Here is a 21,248-nt window from a genome sequence, read left to right as displayed (position 1 = left end):
GAGACAACTCCAGTTGTTTAGTCCCTTTATTGTCATTCCACAGGGAACTGCTACATCCTCTCCACAGGCTTAATCCCCAGGATGTCGAATCCTTTGGCCATGACGGTGGCAGTGGCTTCACACAGCAGCAGTCTCCACATATTCACCTTCACAATCTGGCCTGGAAAACACAGACAGAGGAGCTGGAGTAGCTGCCCAGAACAACAGTACCTTCCCCAGGGGAAACCCCTCCGCCCAAAACCAGGCCCTGGACTGGCACATGGGACCCTTCCTGCTCCCCGAAAGCCAGGCAGACTGACCACCCCTCCTGTTTCCAGGTGCCTGACTGCTCCCAGCTCTACTCAGCCTTCCTGCTCAGTGACAACACAGGCTCTGCCAGTCTCTGTCAGTCCTCCTACATGGACACAGAAGTGTGACAACAGCCTTTCCAACAAAGAATAACACCCTGGAGATGGCTGTAACACCAGAGGATGTGACACAGGAACACACAGCACCCCATGGCCAACACTCACCAGTCTGCCTGTCTTTCTCAACACAGTAGCAGCTGTCGTAGAACTCGGTGAAGGTGGTGGCCAGCTCATACAGGTAATCACAGAGTGTGTGCAATAACAAGTCTTCCAGGATCTTCTGCAGGATCTCAGGAAACCTCAGGATGCACTTGCCCAGCTTCCACTCCTTCTCATGGTCAAGGACAAGCAACTCCTCTCTGGCTGCCTTCTGCAGCATCTGTTCATCAATATTGGCCAGGCGAGCAATTGCCCTGGAATGGTCCAAAACAGAGTCTGCTTGTGAGGGTCCCACTGCCCAGCCTGCCCAGGCCCAGCCTGGCCACCTGTCTGGCCTAGATCAGGGCTGATGGCCTCCCTTGCCCAGTCCTGGGTGACCAGACCAAAGAGGACACGGCAGAGGAACAGGGAGGAATGGGCTCCAGGCACCTGCATCAGCAAGGACACCTGACACTGCCAAGCAAACTGGGGCTCAGGGTGCCAGAAAAACAGGTGTGACAATACCTGAACTGACCAGCTGCTGGAACAAAGATGCATCCTTTTCCAACCACCTAAATCCTCTGCTTACCAGCAACTCCCACAGTGTCCTCCCTGGGCTGTGTGTCACACAGAGGAGCTGTTTCAGGTGGCACTGGACACATCGTGTGCAATGACAAAATCTAGTCTGTGGTGCATACCAGTGTGGCTGGCTTCTCTTACCAAACACCCCCAACAGCACTGACATGACTGTCACCCCTTTGTCCACATGTCCCTTTGTGACACAGATGCAGAGGGCAGCAGCTCCTGCACCCCACGCACCTGATCCGTGTGAAGGCATAGAGCAGATAGGCAGCTGTGTTCCCCCGGTCATCCAGCATCTTGTCAAAGGAGAACACGTAATCATTGAGTCTGTTGTGGGACAGATCTGCATATTTAATGCATCCAAAAGCCACCGATGTCTGGGCAGCTTTCAGCTCTTCTGGTGTCAGGACCTGGTGCGATTTCGAAACAGGCAACAGTCAAGAGGAAGAATGAGCACAACACACAGCCCTGGCCTCTCACCAGGGCTCAGAAGGAAAGCCCAGGCTGCTGAGGGGATTTACCCACCTGGTGCTCAGTTCACACACACCTCTCTGCTTCAGGGCACCAGACAACCCCACACCCACCCCTCACTTCTCCTGCAATCCACTGGCACCACAGCCCTGCTCAGGTTAGGGCTGACTCCCTCTTCTGACAGCCCACAGGACCTCTGTGTCCCACAACCTGCCAAGTGTGATGTGCTCTGCTCCTGCTTCCTACAAACTGCATGTACAGGGAACAAATGCTGGTCCTCCTACTCTTACATTTTGCATTTTGGTCAATCCAAACACTTGCAAACCCCTCTCTGCTGGAATGGTGGCAGCAGGGCAAAGCAGCACTTTGTGCCTAACTCCTATGAGCCCTTTAGAGATTTTCAAGGTGGATTTTTTTTTTCCCTTGCTTCCTTGTGTTCCTGATTGAAAAGGGGCTTCTCACTTTCACCCTACACTACACTTCCCAATTACACTGCCTCACACCGTGCTTGGACAGAGTTTGGTCCTTCTGTTACATTCCATGACCCACACTGTCCAGTCCTCTGCAGGCCATCAAGAAGCAAGACTGACAGAAATCTCATTAAGCATTGCAGACAGTAAGTCTGTGAACACATTTGGGAAGTTCTCAGGAAAGAGTAGCAATATATCACAACTACCTTGTCCCGTTCCTTGTCCTTCAGCTTGTCCATGGCTCGTTTCAGCCCTTCCTCCAGAAGGTCTATGAGACGCACCGTGTCCCCTGAACGAGTTTTGAACTTCTTCCTGAAAACACACAGCCAAAATCACCACCTGCATAAGAGGCAAAACACTTCCACCCTCTGCCTACTGCCCAGCAAGCTTGGCAAAAAAGCACATGGCAAATCCTTTTGTATTGAAGGAATTGCCATGACATGGACAGCTCCAAAAGTGAGAGAGTGCCCACAGCATGGTCAGCAGGAATGGCCAGGAAGAATTCAACAGTCAGAACTGTACAGCTGCAGACATTAAGCAGCACACAATACCAGTACTAGACCTCCCAATTTTTGTTTCATCTACCATGAAGGAGATGGAAAGTAATGAAAATCATGGTCTTTACCACTGCCATCTCCCAGTACCTACATCAGCTTCCACCAGCCAATCCAAGTACCCCTTGGCCAAATGTCAGGCAGCAGAAGCCAGGCTCGAGAGGGAATGTGACCACAGCAGCAGTGACTGTGTGGATCAAGGACAATGACACAGAACACAATGACACAGTTATGGGTAATAGCATAGGATGCAGTGCTTTCTTTTGTTTTGTTTTTTTTTTGTGTGCCACATATGTACTTGTCAATGAATGAGAGCACAGACAGAAGAAAAAGTACACCCAGACACTTACTTGTCTTCTCCCAGCACCACTCCAAAGGCAGCATGGGCCACTCTGGTGACTTTGGGATCATACCAGCCAATCATCTGTCCAGCTGCAAACACTGTTTGGAAATGCACAGACTGCAAGGAAATAAACACCAGCAACTGGTTCTTAATCCATTCCTCCAAGTGCAGTTTCTTCACAGCTTTATCCTATTCACAACAATGCTCTCACAATAAGACTTAAAATGCTTCCAGCTTTACAAATTCTGCCTTGAAAAGTCCAACCTTTCCAAGAGTTTTCCAGCTTTACAGAACCAGCAACAGGCAAATTCCCATCACTGCTCAGATAAGGAGTAAATATACCAATCACACTAAAGACCCTGTGGTGTTCTACCTGTGTTACTGCTGCATCCATCATTTCACACACTTTGTGCTGACCAGCACCTTCAGTTACAGCAGAGGATGCTGAACTCACCTGGCCACTATCAACAACGTAGATAAGGATGTCACCCTTCTCTTCACACAGCCTGTGCTTCAGAGCAGCCAAGTCTGATGTGTCATAGGTGTAACCTCCGTCCGATTTCATGATTGTCAGTGGGACGGGGAAACCCGGGACGAACACCACCTTCCGGCCATCATCAACCTGGACAAATCCTGCATAAGCAATGAAAAACATTCTGTGTTGAATCACAACAGGGAGGTTCTGGGCCAGCAGCAACACTTCCCTTCCCTGCTGCTACCAGGAAGAAAAGGCCACACACTCACATAATCAAAAATACGAAAAGACCTACATGAGAACTCCGGTGTCAACACAAGTCCCATTCTGTACAGCACTTCCAGAACGACACCCAAGGAAACAGATCTGTATAAATGTGGCCTTACCAGGAAAGACCTAATTCAAAAACTCCCATCACTTGCATCCAGATCTGCCTGTACAACCACAAACCCATCGCAAAATATGGCATTAAAAGCAACAGAAATGCTACAGAGGTGTGATGAGGACTCTGTACAGGGTGCTTCTGAGGTGAGACAGTCAGAATGCTTCAGATGGTGAGGCTCAAGAACTGCAAAATCCAGACAGGAACACATAAAACCAGAGACTTTTTATGCTGCATTTGGCTTCTTGTCAGTTTCAAAGTCAACATGATCCCACTGTCTTCACAAAGATTTCTCAAAGTTCCCACACAGTCACAACTCTAAGACTAGGAAGTCTGTCATATATTGCTCCCTGACTGTTTAGTCAGAATACAATAAATTCCAGTAGTACTCTGTGCTACTGCCTACAAATATCACAGACAAACTGCTTTTGATGTCAGCAAGAAAGATTCAGGCTTTCTGGAATGAGGAAAAGCCTCCTAGGAAATGTGGCTGAGAAAAAAAGCAAAGGTGGGGAAGATGCAACTTGAAAAGCATCAGCCCTAAGCTCTGCTGAATAGGATTGAGGTTACCATGCTCATCCTCACAGCTGCTTCTGACCTGAGACCAAAAGCCTCACCTTTATCTTCAAATTCTTTCACAATGTCTTTCATCATCTCATGGTAGAAGGATTCCCCTCTCTCTGTGATTGTGATGTCCAAACAGTTGTAGATTTTCTGGAATTCTTGAGAGAAACAGAACGAAAAACTTACATTAAAAGCACACAGTGCGAACCAGTGGAATGTTTACCAGTGGGTACAGCAAGGCCCAAAAAGCATTATCCATCTCTTGGTCAAGCCATCAGACTACAACTTGGGAGACAAAAGATTTAGCTGAAAGTCTCCACATAACACAACCCAGTACTTTGGTTGTACTGGCTTTTTGCTTTCAGCTTCTTTTAGCAGTGTGGCATTGATTTTCAGGAGTAAACAGAAGGGTGTGCTCAAAGTGAGGAAAGCCACACTGTTCTACTGCTGAGACATGATTCCAGATGTGGCAGTCACCTCTGCGTGACACGTCACAGATGAGATTCCAGGCTTTAATGAAGTCGGGGTTTTTGCTCTGCAGCAGCACCACACATTGGTAGGCTCGCTTCTTAAACTCCTCCTCTGTGTCAAACCTCCGCTTGGATTCCTGCAGGGAAATGTGTGGAAAAGCACTGCTTTCTCCCCTGAAACAAACCAGGACTCCTGACAGGCTCTCTAAGCATGCTCACCTCAAGACAGAAAGGCCGTGTGCTTACAAAGGCCTTTGACTGTGCCCCATACAGACAGCTCAATACCAGATACCACAATTCACCCCACCATGGCTGGTTATTGCAATAATAACAGCGACTTGATTCTTTTATTTCTCCGAAACTATGCTGCAATTTGTAAAGCTCCTCAATCTGCCTTTCAGATGCTGACATAAACATCACACTTATCTGCTACACATACCTTGTAAAAAGCTTGGAGATCCCCAATGGGAGGAGAAACAGTTAAGTAATCTGGAAATTTGTCCTGGAGGTGAGCAATGAGCATTCCAAACTGGGTACCCCAATCCCCTAAATGGTTCAACCTTGGAACAATTAAAGAGAACAATAATCATCTCTTAAACATATACTTTAAGATACACACATTTCAAAAATATATATTCTAAAAGAAACACACATAATACCAGAAACTCAAACAAAGCAAGCTCCCCAATTTCACTGCACTGAAGCTGCTGCTGCCCTTGATGCCTAACCCTGCTACACTTGCTCAGCTTAGTATCTACTACCCATAAAGGGTTATTTGCTGTGTGGTTATAAACTAAGCCAATACAGAGCAGAAGAGAGACAGGGACTGCACAAACAGCCCAGCAAGCCCACTACAGCCAGCCCTGGAGTCTCACCTCAGAACATCATAACCCGCAAACTCGAAGAGCCGGCACATGCTCTCCCCGATGATGGTAGAGCGCAGGTGGCCAACGTGCATCTCCTTTGCAATGTTGGGGGAGGAAAAATCCACCACCACCTTGGGCACAGAACCAAAGGAACACATGAATAAAAGGCCATTACCACACCTCGTGTATTTGATCTGGGTTTTGTTAGGGGGAACAGGGGGAACGAGAATCATCTCTGCTGACCCTCAGCAGGGAACATCAGAGTGAGCTTTGCTGCAGCCCAGCTGAGGGTCAGGGATCACTCCCAGACTGACCTGGGCACAACCCCCACCCCCAAGGAGCCCTGTCCCTCAGCCACCAGAGACCACAGCAAGTACAGGTGACCTACCCCATGGTCCCCGGTTCCTATGCCACATCCCACATACTCTGCTCTAACAACCTGCTGATGTGGACATCTGCTCAGCACATCCCTCCAGGGGGGAATTTCAAAGCTACCTGCAGTCCAGAACATTTCCCCTGTAGCAAGATGGCTGTGTGCTTACTGCTGTACCTTTTTCCTTTTGCCAATAGCTGGTGGTTGAACTCCATTGATCAATAAACTGCTCAGCTGCTTCGACACAAAATCCTTTCTCAAGTGGACATTGATAAAACCTTTGCAGGAAAAAATCAGCAATGAGTGCTGGGGCTGCAGAAGCACCTTAAAACACTTTGTTTCCTTCCCCCTGGATTTCTGTTTTCATGCATCAAGCACAAGAGCACATGAAGTCAGCTTGACAAAACATTTTTCAGTCACAGGACAACAAAGCTGTCACTTGAAGACAATGTTTGTTCCCAGATTAGAAGAGTCTGTTCACACCACTATAGCTGTTACTGCAGGAGTCACATGCCGCAAGCTACAGCATTGACCTAACTCCTTTTTGTACACTGTCACTCAAAGATGAATTTACAGAAGCAATTTTTTGTGAGAAAATAAATAATTTGGTTTCCAGAATGCAAAACCAAATCCTGCTTTATCTTTTTTAAAAATTAATATCCTAAAACATATAGTTTCATCTAGAATGATTTATGCTCATGGTATGACATTGTTTTACTTCTCTTATTTCATAGAGGCAGTGAACAAGCCCCAGCCCTGGAAGGGGGCATAGCCATGGGATTTTTGTGTTTATGCTGAAGTTCTAAGGAGTACGAGCTCTTGTATTTTTCCCTGGGTCACAGGGACAAAACAAATGCAATAATTAATAAACTCCATGCTACTCCAGCCTCTCAGTTCTCAGAGGACAACGTCTCCTCTCCATGCAAGCAACAGTGAAAAGGGCTGTTGATTTTTGCTGTGATTCCATGACTGTGGCTTGATTCCCATCACCAGTATTGAAAGAGGAAAAGCTGGTCCCTTAAGGATCAGTGGAAAAATTGCTAATTAAAGGGCTCATGATCATACCTGCCAATTCTAAGGCAGAAGCAGATTTTCTGCTGCTGCACAAGTCTGAGTGCTACAAAGCTTACCAAGACAGAAGAAGCTAATTCACTGTGAAACTGGAGTTTTAAACCACAAAACAGTAGAACTCAACTCTGCTTCCTCTCACTATATAAACTGCCCTTTTTGCTTTAAGATATACAAAGTCTGTAAAATGAAATTATCTTACCAGGACCAGCAATTTCAACCTTCTCAATGCATTCATTGGCAGGGATATTTTTTACTATTTTCTCTGCTATTTCTCGTGGGATCACCTTCTGTTCCCTAGTTTTGAGCAGTATCTGGAACACAACAAAGATCAAGTAAAATTCAATCCTCTGAAACATTCTAGAGAGCAAAACGGAGAGCACAGATACTGAGGCACTGAAACATCCTCATGGTCCTTTAGCTTCATAATACAGAGATACACACAAAGAGAAACATCTCTAGCAAATTTTACAGATTAGATCATAAACCTAACTGGACCAAACATGTTTACCTCCTTCTCCTCAGAGCAGTCCCTATGTCAGAAGAAAGTCTCCCAGGCTATTTTTCAAAATCTGCTAAGCGGTTTGGCAAATTTCTATTTCTCTAAGCTAGTAAAAGGGACAAACCCTCTAAAAATCAACATAGCTGGCAAAGTCCTTCAGTGCTACACAATCCTGTTGATCAGTCTCATGGGTGTCCTCAGCTATGCCAGCATTCACATTTGAAGTTCTCAACTGTGCCTCCAGCAGATGCTGAGTGTGGTTTCAGAGCAGGTCTGTTTATTTATGATTAAACACAACCAAAGCAAACTGCCTTCAGCCCTGTCTTAGTCTCGAGCTTAATAAATAAATAAGTGAATAGATTAATAAGTGAATAAATAAATAGAATCCAACAACCCAAGCAAACAAAGTTAATCCCAGCACTACCCAATTTTCTTCAAAGAGCATCAGAGAAACTGCTGTTAAAGTAGCTCTCATTTTCCCTGGAGACATGAGCAGCCCACTGTGAGGAACTCAAAGAACAGGACACATCAGATAGCATCAGAGTGGTTTGAGCTGGAACACACCTTTGAAGATCACCTAGTCCAAGCACACAACTTCCCTGTCCATTCCCAAAGCATCTTCTCACGAAGCTTTTTGCAAATCTTACAAAAACATCCTTTAGGAGTATTCTGTAAGCTAGCTCAACCCATCCCTTGCAAAACACTACATTCACACTTGTATAAAATTACCACAAGTATTTGTTTCTGAGCACATGATTTTCCAGTATTACTGTGATGTGTTTAAAACAATCCCACTGAGGCCACGAAGACGTTGTACCTCTTTGTCAACTCAGAATTTACGCTCACTGCTTGTATTTGCTAATTTGCAGTCTGCTCTAAAATGTATTTCTACTATAGTTACAGTCTTCTGTTTAACCTGTCATACACAGGATCCTTACAAAATGGAAAAGGCTTAAAAAGGGCATGAAAAGCAAACCTCAGTAGCTTTAGAGCTACTCAAAGTGCAAACTACAGGAAAAATAAATGCAAACCCAGATTATGGGCACATTACACCAGATTACAGGCATGTTATCTGAACCATTCCAGAAATGGTTACCACACTCCTGTTACTCTAAGGAGCAAGCAGAGCTCCTGGCTGAAACCCCAAGCATTAATATGCTAATGAGCTCCCAGGAAAACAACAGGCATTTGTGAGGGTCCCTTCCACATCAGCGCACCGGCAGGGAGAGGCTGCTGCCTGGCACGTACCAGTGCTGCCCCAGTCAGGGCACTTCCCGCTCCGCTGGCAGTCCCAGTGACCCTGACCCGTGTCAGCTCTGCCCAGGGGACACCCTGGCAAGACCTGCACCACAGCCAAGCCCCTAAAACAGGCTGACAGAAAGTTCCCAACCTGCTGCTGTCATCCCCTGGCTCTGCCGTGCTGACACACTGCCTGTGTGAGCACAGCCAAGCCTGCCCAGGTAACAAACTCCACAGCCAAGCCCAGCACTAGGAACCCTTATTCACCACCACAGCTGACAACCTGGAACTGAAAGCTGGCTGGAAGGAGACCGTTCAGACACCGAGTTATGTGAACCACGTCGGCACTGGCCTGGACTGCTCGAGAATCCCAACCGCGACTTAATTGGGGTAACGCGGCGGTCAGAGAAGTGGCAGCGCCCTGAATCCCGTGTCAGTGCAGTCACCCAGGGCAGCAGCACAGTCACAATATGCTAATGAGACCGAGGGGAGACACGGGATGTGGGAGGGCTGTTTCCTCCTGGCACTGCAGCCCAGAGCCTGCTGCCTGGCACGTATTGTGTCCGTGCTGCCCCAGTCACGCTCCTTGTACCGGGACAGCCTGGGACAGCAGAGCTCCGTGAGGGGCAGTGCAAGTTCAGTGTCAAAACTACCAGTCTAAATGGTTAAAAAAGGTGAGTTGACAACAGGACACGAAAAAGGAGTTCTTTCTGTTTAGATTGCCAAATATAAGATCTGTAATTACAAAGTGTCTACTTAGTCACCCAAAGACATCACTGCGCTAAAAGTTTGGCCGCTTCAGCACGTAAGCTAGCACACACTACCTTCTTTCTCCCACACCTCCTGGATTTACTTCAGCACAGTCCCAGCCCACTGAGCAGGCTGAGCAACTGCTGAAGTCTCTCTGATTCCATTTGGGTCCTCTTTAGTCAGACTCCCTGTACCCAGGGACTTAACAAGAGATTTAAACAAAGGACTGAGCCAGAGGACTGGGAAGGGTAGTGCCCAAGCAGCAATCCACACCTGGCTGGGCTCTCAGAAGGTGCTTCCTGAGCACGCCCAGGACTGGCAATGCCCAGTTTCTTCTGGCTGGAGCTCAGGGAGGGCAGTTTGGGATGTAAGACACAGGTATCCAAACTGAACAGAGCACACAGAGCAGCACCTGGGCCCCTTTGCTTTGCCATGTGTGTCTGTGAGCAGGAGGAAGCCATAGCACCCATAGCAATGTGAGGTGTGAGCCAAGAAGGGAAACTGGAGATGCCCCTTTGTCACCTGCCTTGTGAGAAGGGGGTATGTGCACACAAACGTGGGGATATTACACCTTCCTGGCTCTGGAGAAGAGCGGTTAGAGATATGCAGGTGTTTCTCAACATTTTGCAATTCTCCAGAATCGTGATTTATTGTTTTGCTGTTTTCAGTTCCAAACATACAACTCACTAATTGGTAGTTAATTGCACATCATTAGTAAATCGATGCAGCACTTAAACCCTGATTTGATTTAGATCCCACGAACCGAGCAGTTTTTCTGTGTCACACACGTTAACTCTCTCATACCAGGCACCTGAACAGAGGTTTTAAGGCCAGCTCTGTAAAGGCCAATGCTTCCCTTAAAATGCATTAAATACTCACTCAATTCTCAGCCCAGGCACCTGCAGCAAGCCCAGAACAAGTCTCACATTGCAACTCTCACTGTGTTGTCTATCCCGTACCTTCCAAAAGACAACATCCCTGTTTTTGCTTCTTTGTTGAGATTGCTTACATCATTTACCTGTGATATGCCCATGGCACTGTTACACTGGTAGTCCCCAAATTTGGGCTGCTGACTTGGTGTCACCACCAGAGGAGGGTTTTCTAAGTCTGGGTAGGCAGCCTGAATGGCAGCTCCAAAGATCTCCTGGAGACAGCTGTTGATATTAACCATGCTTTTGGTTGATTTATTTCTTTCCTCTTGAAGGCTCTGAAAAAGAAAACCACCAAAATCCAGAAGGCTAAATTCACAACATCTGAGGAGCTGTTACATCCCACTTTTCTTCTTGGCTGCCTGGCAAAGCACAGCTGACAGATTTGGCTGACACCTCCAGGCACAGGAGCAACATATACAACATAAAAACCATATGATTCTCCTGCTGAACCTCCCAGCACAAACCTTCTCCTGACTGCATGGCTGCATTACTTCTCACACCTGTGCTGGTGAGCCTGGGATAGACCTCAGCTGGGCCAACTGGTTGAGGACTGCCCAAGACATGACCATGTGGGCTTATTAACCTACTGACTTTTTCCATAAAACAGGTTTCTCTTTAAGGAACCAAGAAATATCTGATGTACCATTAATTAAGGTGTCAGAATGCAGAACAAGCATGCTGCCACATGTCAGAGCTGTAACAAACTCACACCATTTATTTAGCTTGTCCTAATGAGAACAAAAGCCACATGGTACAAAATAACTCTTTATTCCCTTACCTTCTTAAGGAAGTTTAACCGGTACTTGAGTTTTGCGTTTTCGTCTCGCAACCCTTCCAAACTCGGGGAGACTCCCAAGCACCCAAAGTTCTTCAGACGCTCAATTTCTGCAGTTAACAACTTGATCTCGTTTTCCTGAAAAGCAAATTGAGTTGTCACACAATAATTCCTGGAGAGGGGACAGGAGGTGAGGAGCTGCAAGATCTTGGGCACATTGCTAGTTTGCCTTGTAAAGGTAACAGCAGCTACATGTAAACTGAATAATTCCAAACAATTAATATTTGAAGATTGTTTCTACTGGTGTGAAAAACAAGGATTCTGAAACACTCCTTCAAAAAGGCAGTGAGAAAAGTTTCACTAATATCAAGACATAAGTACAAGAAAGACAACAGGACATACTAATGAGATATTCCCTAAATAAGCACTTTTTCCAGGTTTTTTAACAAAGATATCAAATGATTTGACTCAAAAATCCCTAAAGCCTCCTTCAGCCTGTTTCACCATCTCACAGGCCAGTTTCAGAAGAGGAAACCACGACCATTCACACAACCCCAGCAAGCTCAAACCCTACCTACAGACAGGAATGCCAGAAGTAGTGTGCTGCTCCACAGGGGCATTTCTGCAGGGTGCACTCACTTCCACCTGGCCACACAACCTCTCCCGCCCTGTCTAGGAAGGAAATGTATGTCTCCTCTCTTAAAACTGACACAAGGCATTCAGGAGCACTTGGGAATCTGTTCCAAACAAACTTCCCAGTGTCCCACTAGACTTCACAGCCCCGACTCAGACAAATTTGCCAGCATCAAAATGATTCGAAGCTGCTGCAAGGAGCAGGAATCTTCCTCACCTCACGCCCTAAAGAAACCAAATAGCTGTAGTTTCATCTCTGTTGTCCATCTTTTGTCCTCCCCCATAACAGGCTTTGTGCCCTGAGCCACAAAGCTGGCTCTGACACAGAATCCTGGAGGCTACTGAAGGTTTGAGAGACTTGGTGCTGCTATGGAGGGAGGCAGAGAGCACTGCCCACCCTGGCTTGTCACCCCCTTGGCTCCCCCATCCAGGCTCTCCTCTGTCAGCACTTCCACAGCAGGATGCAGCTCAGGCTATTACTGTAGGCCACCAAACCTTATAAAAAAAGGGTTCATTTACTTTGTTGCTCTTGAAACAATCAGACTATTTAATTAGGGAAAAAACTGGGCCGTTGAATTTCTTGGTCTTGTTTGTCCACCTGAACAACAGCTTCCAGGAATGTTGCTGTAACTAACTGCACATGCTCACAAATCTGAGGCAAAACCATTTTAAGATTGGCCTATTTGTGGGCCAAGCTGAAAATCAGTACTTTTGAGGTCATTCTTCAGTTGTGCTTCAATTTATGGCCCACTTCTGTTACAGCTCAAGGTTTCCTCTGCTACAGAGAACACAATGCTGTTTCCTGCAGTTTGGATGTGAAGAAACAGGACTTTGAGAAAAAAACCCCAAAGCTCTATCAAATCCTCTGGTTTGGCATCTACACAACTAAAATCATTGAACAGCACAGCTGTACCTTATAAGCAACTCACTTCAAATAGTCCCATTTCAGCTTTTCTTTTCAAAACCCAAGGCAGGTGTCCCAAAAATCAGTTTTTCTCTCATTTACATACATAGACAAACCTACCCCCATAAAAGCAACAGCAAATAGATTTGTTTATTTTCAACTTTTCTTCCTGGCCTGATTTGGTAGCATTTCACATAACTTATAGACCCGTTTGTAAAATCATCTACACTTCAAATTAAAAAATAGAGATTTCACTGTGTTTTCACAGTTGTGTTGCTGTAAGTTTCAGTGACCATTATTGCTACAAACATCAGAGCAGTGACATACATAACACATCCCCCCAAGCCTAGAACGTGCTTTAAAGGTAAGTGCAAAGGTATCTTCTACCCCTAATTATCATATAATCTGTAAATTCTCCGTCCACACAATATTATCGTCCCTCTAGTGAAGTCACCAGCTTCAGGACAGGCCTCAAAGACCCCAAGAAGAGTTCAGCATCAAAGGCAAACATTCTCCAGAACCAGAAAATCACGTTCTCCTTTTGAAACTAAAGTCCCTGCATGTCCAAGACAACAAGCAGCTCACAAGTATTCCTCCTGCACTAAGATTCCCCCAAAGCTACAACAGTTGGAATATTTCGGGATCACTGACAAGCTTTACTGAAGAGGAATCTGAGTTGGATTTTCCTGCATAATCAGAAATGCCTCTGGCCACTCAAGGAAAGGGAAGACTCACAGGAGGTGAGATGGCCAGTAACCTACTGGAGCTTCTTTCCACAGTGTTACAATCCAAGTGAGGACAATGAAAGAGGTTTATGCATGTGCATGGTCAGAAACCAGAACCACAGTGCCCAGGAATCACCGACCCCTGGATAGACATCTGGCCCTAAGAGCTCTTTTATGGGGTGACAATTAGCACTGTAATCACTTGGATTTGGCCAGGAGATAAAAAACTCTAAAATACTGCCACAGCTCAGCAAGTCTCATCTACCTTTTTCCTATGGCTGCATTAAACCAGCAAATTCACAGCACTGGCACCTGGAGGCATTTGGGATGGCACCATTTCAGATGGGACCAAGCCCAGTGTGTCACCCCAGACTGACACATTTGTCTCTCCTGTTTAGTGCTCCCCTTCTTCAGAAAGTTCCAGCAGCAGTCCTTATGTTGTTACTCAGGTGAGAACTGAGCACAAAAGGTTTCACCATGGTGGCCTAGCTGCCTACCCCAGTACCGCTGCTGCCATTTCAGTTTCCTTTTTATTGTGCTCACCAACAGCTTATACTGATGACGAAATGAAGTTTTCATTCAAAATGACCCAGCAGAAAAGCCTGAACTCAGCAATGCGTACACTGGGTTCCAGAACTGATGGGGCTGAGATCCCAAAATCTGGGCTGGGACAGCCACATAGCTGAGTACAGTTTTCATCTGCAAACTGGCAATGGGGTCACCCCTGTTCAGGGAACACCACTCACCACTCTCCTCTCTCTGGTGATCAGTGACAGGAGACAGGGAAATGAAATGAATCTGTCTCAGGGGAAGTTCATACCGGTTCAGGAAGGTTCTTCACTGGGAGGGTGCTGGTACACTGAAACAGGCTCTCCTGGTTGTGGCGCCAAACCTGACAGTGTTCAAGAAGCATCTGGAATATGCTCTTAACAATATGGTTTAGTTTTAGGTAGTCCTGTGAGGAGTGGGGAGGTAGACTTGATGTCCATGGGTCCCTTCCAACTTGAGGTATGCTATGACTCTGTGAACCCCACAGCCATAACCATGTTGCTGAGCCTGCCTGGAAAGAACGGTCTTCAGATGTTTACATCAGAAATGCCTCTTATTACAGCAGTAACACTTTTACTGTGAAAAAGTTAATTCTCTAGCAAAGATCTGTGAATGCTAGATGTTATTGAGAGGATATTATGAAATCTACATTCTTTCTAAAAACAAACTACAAAACTACAGAGGAGCCTTCTAACAACTCCTCTCTCATGGTACCATCCAAGTGAGGAAGGGAGACAATGCCAATACAACTCTGATCTAAAAGACTGAGAAAAGGATGGAAGAAGCTGCTGTTCAGCCCTGGTTTACTGCACCTGCACTGTCTAGTACAACTTGTCAGTAAAGGGTCATACCTGATGACCACGTCATGAGCTGTGGGAATTACATGAGGCCATGCTGACATCTCCAAGGGCTCTTTGCTCAGCTGAGTACTAGAAATCTTCCCCTCACCTGTGAATACAAAAAAACTACAGCTTTTTCAATAGGACCAAAATAATCCTTACATTTTCCCTTAGCACATAAGACTGTCTTCCAGGAACCCTACTTGAGCAGGTGGGTAACGTGAAACTTGTACAGACGTCTGTCTCTGGGCCTTAATATGACAGAGCTTTTCCCCATCATGTTAAAAAGAAAAATAAAAAATCATAAAGGAGAGAAAATGGCCAGAGAGAGCACAGCAAAGGGAGCAGAACACCTCCTTTCCCTCCCCTCCTTGCCTCCTGCTCAGTTTTATCTCTACTCCTACTCTGCCAAGCCCTGCTGAGCCGGCTGAGCACACACTGCTTGCTCTTTATTGGGTTATTTTCGTGCAGCCTGGCTCCCCACAGGCTCCAGGGCATGCTGCAGCTGGAAACAGGGAGCATGTGGCTGGGAGTGACAGGCAGAGCGAGGCTCAGTAATTCTGCATGGCCTCCTGTAGCCTCCAAGAGTTAGAGCTGAACACTATCCCTCCTGCTCTGCTTCCAGTGCCTGGAATCTGCTTATGAACTAAAGACCTAACAGCAGTGACAGCAAAGTGAGAGCCACCTTGCCAGAACACCTGAGGTGGCCTTCCTCTCCTAGCAACAAAGGAGAAAGGGAAAATCAAATGCAAGAAGGAGCTGCAGAGATTCAACCACCAGATTTATTATCTCAGTGCCTGTTATATATTGTGAGCAGAAATCACACTCTAAAGTTGCTCAAGAGCACACAAGTGTGGCAGGCAAAAACCCAAAAGGTCCAGGACCTCTCAGCTGGATGCTCCTGAGACAATGGGCAAGGTATGAAAAGTGAACCTGGAGGAGTCAAACCTTTCCTGAAGCTGCCTCTGCACTCTACTGTCAATACTGGTCATTGCCTCGGACAGACCTGGCACTTTTATTTTCTATTATTATCGTCACTGAAAGGCAGAGGGTTGTCACCATCTTTTCCCAAACCTCAGCACCTTATGGCTGCAGTAAAGCTGTTCGAGGAGGCCAGGGTGCCGGCAGCACAGGAGACACGGCTCTCCCTGGCTGCCCAGGGCTCCGGGGGCCCGGAGCCGGCGCTGCTGCCGCCCCTGGGCTCGCCGGGTGATCCCCGCCCGGCCAGAGCACGGCACAGCACCGGGAACCGAGCGGTGTCACCAGGCCGTGTGGGGCCGGGTCCCGCTGACTCTTCGGGAAGCTGTTTTGGAACGCTCTCACGATCTCGCCCTCACGCCCAGGTGTGAGACGAGGCAGCGCTGCAGCCCTACCCTCAGCCCCGGGAGAGACGGGAGCAGCCCTGGAAGCGCTTTCAGCCCTGCCCGCTCTCCGCCTTCCCTTCCCAGACAGACCTTCCGCTGCCGCGGGGCCCAGCGACCCGCCCGGAGCACCGGGCACCGCGCGGGCTTCGGTACCGGGGCAGGCTCTCGGGGGTCGCCCGCCACCTGTGCCCCGCGGAGCCCCGGGGCTGTCCCGGTCGGGGCTGTCCCGGTCCGTGCGGTGCCGTGCCCTGCCGTCCCGCCCCGCCCGGCCCCGCACCTGCCGCGCCAGCCTCGCCGCGGACTGCGCCACGCGCGCCTCCATCCTCGGGCGGCCGGAACCGGGACCGGAGCCGCGGGAAGCGGAAGGCGGGCGCGGGGGCGCGGCCGCGGCTGCAGCGCCCCCGGGCGGCGGGGAGGACCCGGCGGGACCGGGAATGCTGCCCTGGAAACCGGGCCGGCCGCGGCCATGGACACCTGCGGCCTGAGGGGAACTGCGAAAGAGCACCCCCGCACCCTCCCAAAGCCCCTCATTCCCTGTCACCACCCCGCACTTGGAAACGTGTCCCGTCTCCAGGAGGTCTCCGCAAAATGGACACGGGGAATGCTCAGACAGGGAGGAAAGCCAGCAAGTGACAGGAGCCGAGGGAACGGCTGGAGCTGGGCCAGGGAGGTTTAGGCTGGATCTCAGGGAAAGGTTCTTCCCCCAGAGGGTGGTAGGACACTGCTCAGGCTCCCCAGGGAATGGGCACAGCCCCGAGGCTGCCAGAGCTCCAGGGATGCCCAGGGTGGGATTGCCGGGGGGTTTGTGCAGGGACAGGGGCTGGACTGGATGATCCTTGTGTCGCCCTTCCAGCTCAGGATATTCCATGTTTAACTGAAATGTGTCAATTACAGCATCTCATGTGACAAGACATGAGAAAAACTATATGCTTCCCACTGGAGACACAAAAGGACCCCAGTTTAGGTGCCAGGGGATGACAAGATCCACTCAAGACAAAAAGCAAGAAGGCACATTTGTCCAGAAAGGTCACTTTATTGGAAAAACCTAAAATGGACTTTAAACCTGCAGCCCTCCTCCCACAGCAGTGGTTTCAATGGGCTCCCCACGTTACCTTAACAGACCCATTACAGACATGATCTGCAGTACAAATGTTAAAAGTGCAAGTATTCTGAACTTCACACCTACTTTTATGACCTGGCAGGAAACACAAATGCTTCACAGCTCACAGAGAATTCGTTCACAGCACTTGGGAGTCCCAGCTGGCTCCCAGCATTCCCCACAGGGTACAAAATACATCACTCAGAGGAGAGTCCGATGCAGAACATCATAGAAGGTAGGGGTGAGGTTCCTTCAAATTTATTTTATTGCAGTAAAACCTCTAAAAGGTAGAGCTGTACAAAAAGTCTAAACAGCATTATTTAAGAATAACAGCACCTTACGCTGCATTTGTTCTTATTTAAAATTCTATTTCCCAAAAATACATTCCTAAATATACAAACTATACAATCTTGTCACTTTAATGCTGGTTTCTGTGATGATATAACTTTAACCTAAAAATCTTCAAAACATCCACATACTGACAAAAGCTCTAATATACAAATGCCTTGGTACCTTCATAATTCCACATAAATAACTTCAAAACCCAATCTGCATTTGTAGAATTGTCCAGAAAGCAAATACTTTATGATGATCACACATCGTCTGCAGAGAGCGTTGGGATGTTTATTCTTGGCCGTGTGAAAAATGCCATTTTCTCTCTGCAAAAAGATGATCAGTTGTAAATGCAACAGAAATCCTGCCAGAAATGTCCATCATCCACATGAGAATTTATCCCACCAGCTGTCCCCGCCAGGAGCAGATGTACATCCTCTCACATCCTACACCTTTTATTTACTTATCAGGTGTGAGTTAAACCCACAACACTGACATTACCAAAAGCTATTTCAGAAAAGCTCAGGGCTTTTTGCTTTCTGGGTCTGTTAAGGGAAGCGAAGGGCTGCTTGTGTGTTAAAGAATTTGTTGCCAGGTGGAGAATGACTTGGAGAATGCTGGTTGCTTTGATCATGTGCAGTGCTGCAACTAATTTCCCTGAGTCAGACCTCTGATAGGAAAATACAGAAGTTCTTATTTAAGCAGAACAGTTAACTACTTCTGCAGAGATCAGTCTTCTTCATCAGCATCTCAGTCATCCACAGAAAATCAGGGTAGTAGTCAATTTTTCCTCCCCTTTACCTATAATTACCTGAATGACTGCACTTCCAGAGGCTCCTTTCGACTCTGCCCTCGCAGCCTGTGGACGTCCTTGGCAGCAGCTCTCATCATTTTATCGGCCTTGAGCTCACACTTGTGTTCTGGATTTTGCACCTAAATGAATAATGAAGAGTTGTTTGTTTCCAGGAGGGATTATCTTATCCTAACTGATCTCCAAACACAGCAGTATTTCAGCTGCAGGTCTGAGGGGTTTGGAAACTGTTGACTCTGGAAATCACAAGCCACAGAAGCTAAACTGAAGCTTGTCAACTAATCATTCTAAGGGAGAGAACTTTTTGTAAGGTGTCCTTCAAGCCTGTGGTAAGAATAATTGCTTCTGTCAGTGCTCTCTTTGTATCTTCTTGATAGATCTTTTAAGACAGAAGATCAGCACACAAAAGAAGACAGCACTCCAAAGAGCACCTCACACCAACTCCCTCCTACACCTGGTGCCAGCATAGCTTGGTGTCTGCCTGGTGCCAGCAGAGGTGCTGAGAAATCCCAGAAGCTGAGAAGGAGCCCTGTGCATGGGAGAGGGTGTGATATAAAATAAGGTAAAGTAAGTGCCAACCACCACACACCACACCTCCTGCAGATTGGGGGAACACACTTGGCAGAACAGATGGCATTTGTGACTTCTCGTATTTGCACCTCTGCTAGGGCAGCAAATCTCTGTGCTGGCAAATGCAAGGGCTCAGGACTAACAGCTTGATGGAGCCATATGTGGCAGACAAGAGTGACTAACAAGTGCTCAAACTTCATTTACTGACTGTCCAAAGTCCCCTCTTCCCAAAATTTCTCCATTTCTCCACCAAGTGGAACGAAACCCCAAGGCAGGAATGACTCACTCGTTTCTCCACAAGCCTCAGCAGCAGTCGAAACCTCTCATCATCCTTCACCCACTGTGGCAACTCTTTTTCACCCTGACTTTGAGCTTGTTCCAGCTGTTCCTTCAGTTCCCTCAGCACCGAGATCTCCTGAACCAGCTGGTCGTGCCAGGTTTTTGAAGCCTGCAGGTCCAGCTCCAGGTCCAGTGAGGTGCGGATCAGGCGCTCTGTACTGAAGGACTTGATTGAAGGCTGGAAGAGAAGGGGTGTGTGAACACACTGAGGAGAACTCTCCCAACCACTCCACCCAGAAAGTGCCAACACATCATGAGACCCATCTTTTTAATGCTTCTCTTTGCACAAACCATCTCTATTGATCCTGCTTTCCAGTCTGTCTTGAGACAGATACCACGAACTCAAGGAAGTCTTATCTATAAGTGTTTTGATTTCTCTGCTTCTGCTCAAGTTCTTCCTTGGCAGCTTCTCCAAATCAAACAAGTCTTGCTTGCACACCTTCCTACTAAGTTTAATGTCTCATCTTCAGATGAATCCACAGTGCTGCAGAAAAACCTGTGATGGCTTTTTCCAGTATTGCCTTCTGCTAGTTTCAAAAACAAGCTGTCCCAAGAAAACCATCTCCTTAGGAGCTCAGTGTCAGTATCCTGGGGAATTTAAGTGATTGCCATCACAATGGTCACAGGGGTTTATTGTGTGCCATGGCATCACTACAAAAGGGTCACCTGAGCATCTGAGACATTGTTCTCCTCATCTTCTTTTCCAGCTCCTCAAATTTATTATAAATACTTAAGAAGCTCACAACAATAAACATAGCAAAACTGTTTGTGCTACTTCTCTGACAAGATGGAAAATACCAGGAACCATTTTCCTAAATTAATTGTTTTAGGTGAGTTCCACCTTAAACTTTCCTGTCATAATCTGATATTTCAAAGAATCCTTGAGAGACTTCACGCACACAATGAAAAGGTTGTGAATGAAAGCATGTGACAACTGATTTATGATTCCAAACTTTTCCTTTAAAACAATTTTTTGGTTTTTGCATGTGTCTGTGTTAGAGGAAAAAAAAAAGTGGTGATGGTCTTACCCGTTTCACTCTGACACTTCGTCTCTCCATTGCATTCCGAACGAAGGGGGGCTTTTTGGATAGTGTGGAACTGTCACTATCACTGCGATTCAGCTGAAAAGGAAGATGGAACCCACAAATTTTTCATGAAAGAAATACAAGCAGTGCATAAACACACTATCAGCGAGACCAGAGGTTGTTGTGAAAGGCAGACAGCTGTCACCTCAGTCTGAGTATACAGCACACACACTGGCACAGCCAGATCCTGCCACAAGCCTTGAACTCTGTCCCTTTTTGGGAATAGGCTGTGAGCAAAGAGAGACACTAAGTTAGGCTATGATGGGCTTCTGCCCCACTGCTCTTCTCCTGTGCAAGTAACTAGGCTGGGCAACACAGCCCAGAAAAATAAGCTGTAAGTAGTAGCAGTAGTAATAATAATAATAACAATAATAATAATCTTTCCTAGCATATGTAAAACATTGGACTATTTTATTAGAGATTTCTGTTTTCTCTAATCTGTCTTTTTCTATAACCTGTATTTTAAGCTAGTGGTGGAAGAGGCAAGTTTATCTGAAAGCTCTCCTGGTTTACCTGGTAAACCTGGTTTTATCTGGTAAACCCCCTGGGTTTAATCAGCTGAAAACTTGCCATGTTACACACAGCCTGCCTTGTTTTGTGGCTGTCTGCAGACCCTTACAAAGAGCTCAGCTCAAGCAGGGTTTAATTTCAATTCCCTTCTCATATCCCTTCTCAAAGCTGGGGAGGAGGGGAACA

At 47.0% G+C, this 21,248-nt stretch overlaps 3 protein-coding genes across 12 annotated transcripts in view; 1 reads left to right on the top strand and 2 right to left on the bottom strand.

Annotated features, from left to right (window-relative positions):
* Positions 1–175, top strand: part of LOC102109602 (rho GTPase-activating protein 7-like) — a 46,064-nt gene extending 45,889 nt beyond the window's left edge. For 5 of the 7 annotated variants that reach the window (XM_014253135.2, XM_088063448.1, XM_014253134.2 and 2 more), the window contains one exon: positions 44–175. Coding sequence is in view for 1 of the 7 variants with exons in the window: in XM_088063446.1 (XP_087919572.1) it covers positions 44–73 (30 nt within the window). In the remaining 6 variants the exon portion in view is untranslated. The remainder of the gene's footprint in view (positions 1–43) is intronic. The other 2 variants (XM_088063446.1, XM_088063447.1) reach the window with 2 other exon arrangements.
* Positions 13–16,666, bottom strand: RARS1 (arginyl-tRNA synthetase 1). Of its 3 annotated transcripts, XM_088063451.1 has the most exons (17): positions 16,593–16,660; positions 14,964–15,060; positions 14,384–14,623; positions 11,305–11,439; positions 10,613–10,801; positions 7,306–7,417; positions 6,213–6,313; positions 5,672–5,793; positions 5,236–5,356; positions 4,804–4,933; positions 4,380–4,484; positions 3,360–3,538; positions 2,913–3,022; positions 2,215–2,320; positions 1,305–1,477; positions 513–760; positions 13–160 (listed from the first exon to the last, which is right to left on the bottom strand). In XM_088063451.1, exons 3-17 carry the CDS (start codon positions 14,474–14,476, stop codon positions 51–53), a joined length of 2,034 nt encoding a protein of 677 aa, XP_087919577.1. In that variant the 5' UTR covers positions 14,477–14,623; positions 14,964–15,060; positions 16,593–16,660; the 3' UTR covers positions 13–50. The 3 variants fall into 3 exon arrangements, with proteins under 3 accessions (XP_087919577.1, XP_014108613.2, XP_005523521.2); XM_014253138.2 differs by lacking the exon at positions 14,384–14,623 and having other exon boundaries at positions 16,593–16,658; XM_005523464.3 differs by lacking the exons at positions 14,384–14,623; positions 14,964–15,060 and having other exon boundaries at positions 16,593–16,666.
* Positions 16,667–17,328: 662 nt separating this feature from the next.
* WWC1 (WW and C2 domain containing 1) overlaps positions 17,329–21,248 on the bottom strand; it is a 66,727-nt gene continuing 62,807 nt past the window's right edge. For both annotated transcript variants that reach the window (XM_005523465.3, XM_088063593.1), the window contains exons 20-23: positions 20,496–20,588; positions 19,415–19,645; positions 18,559–18,680; positions 17,329–18,073 (exon numbers count right to left, since the gene is read on the bottom strand). In XM_005523465.3, coding sequence (XP_005523522.1) covers positions 18,007–18,073; positions 18,559–18,680; positions 19,415–19,645; positions 20,496–20,588 — 513 coding nt within the window. In that variant the 3' untranslated portion in view covers positions 17,329–18,006. The remainder of the gene's footprint in view (positions 18,074–18,558; positions 18,681–19,414; positions 19,646–20,495; positions 20,589–21,248) is intronic.

The sequence above is a fragment of the Pseudopodoces humilis genome, chromosome 17 (genome assembly GCF_049639895.1).
Source record: "Pseudopodoces humilis isolate 2021_Gansu_Grassland_sample_001 chromosome 17, ASM4963989v1, whole genome shotgun sequence".
Taxonomy (NCBI): Eukaryota; Metazoa; Chordata; class Aves; order Passeriformes; family Paridae; genus Pseudopodoces; species Pseudopodoces humilis.
The sequence above is the reverse complement of the archived record's forward strand: the minus strand, read 5'-3'. Positions and strand labels throughout refer to the sequence as shown.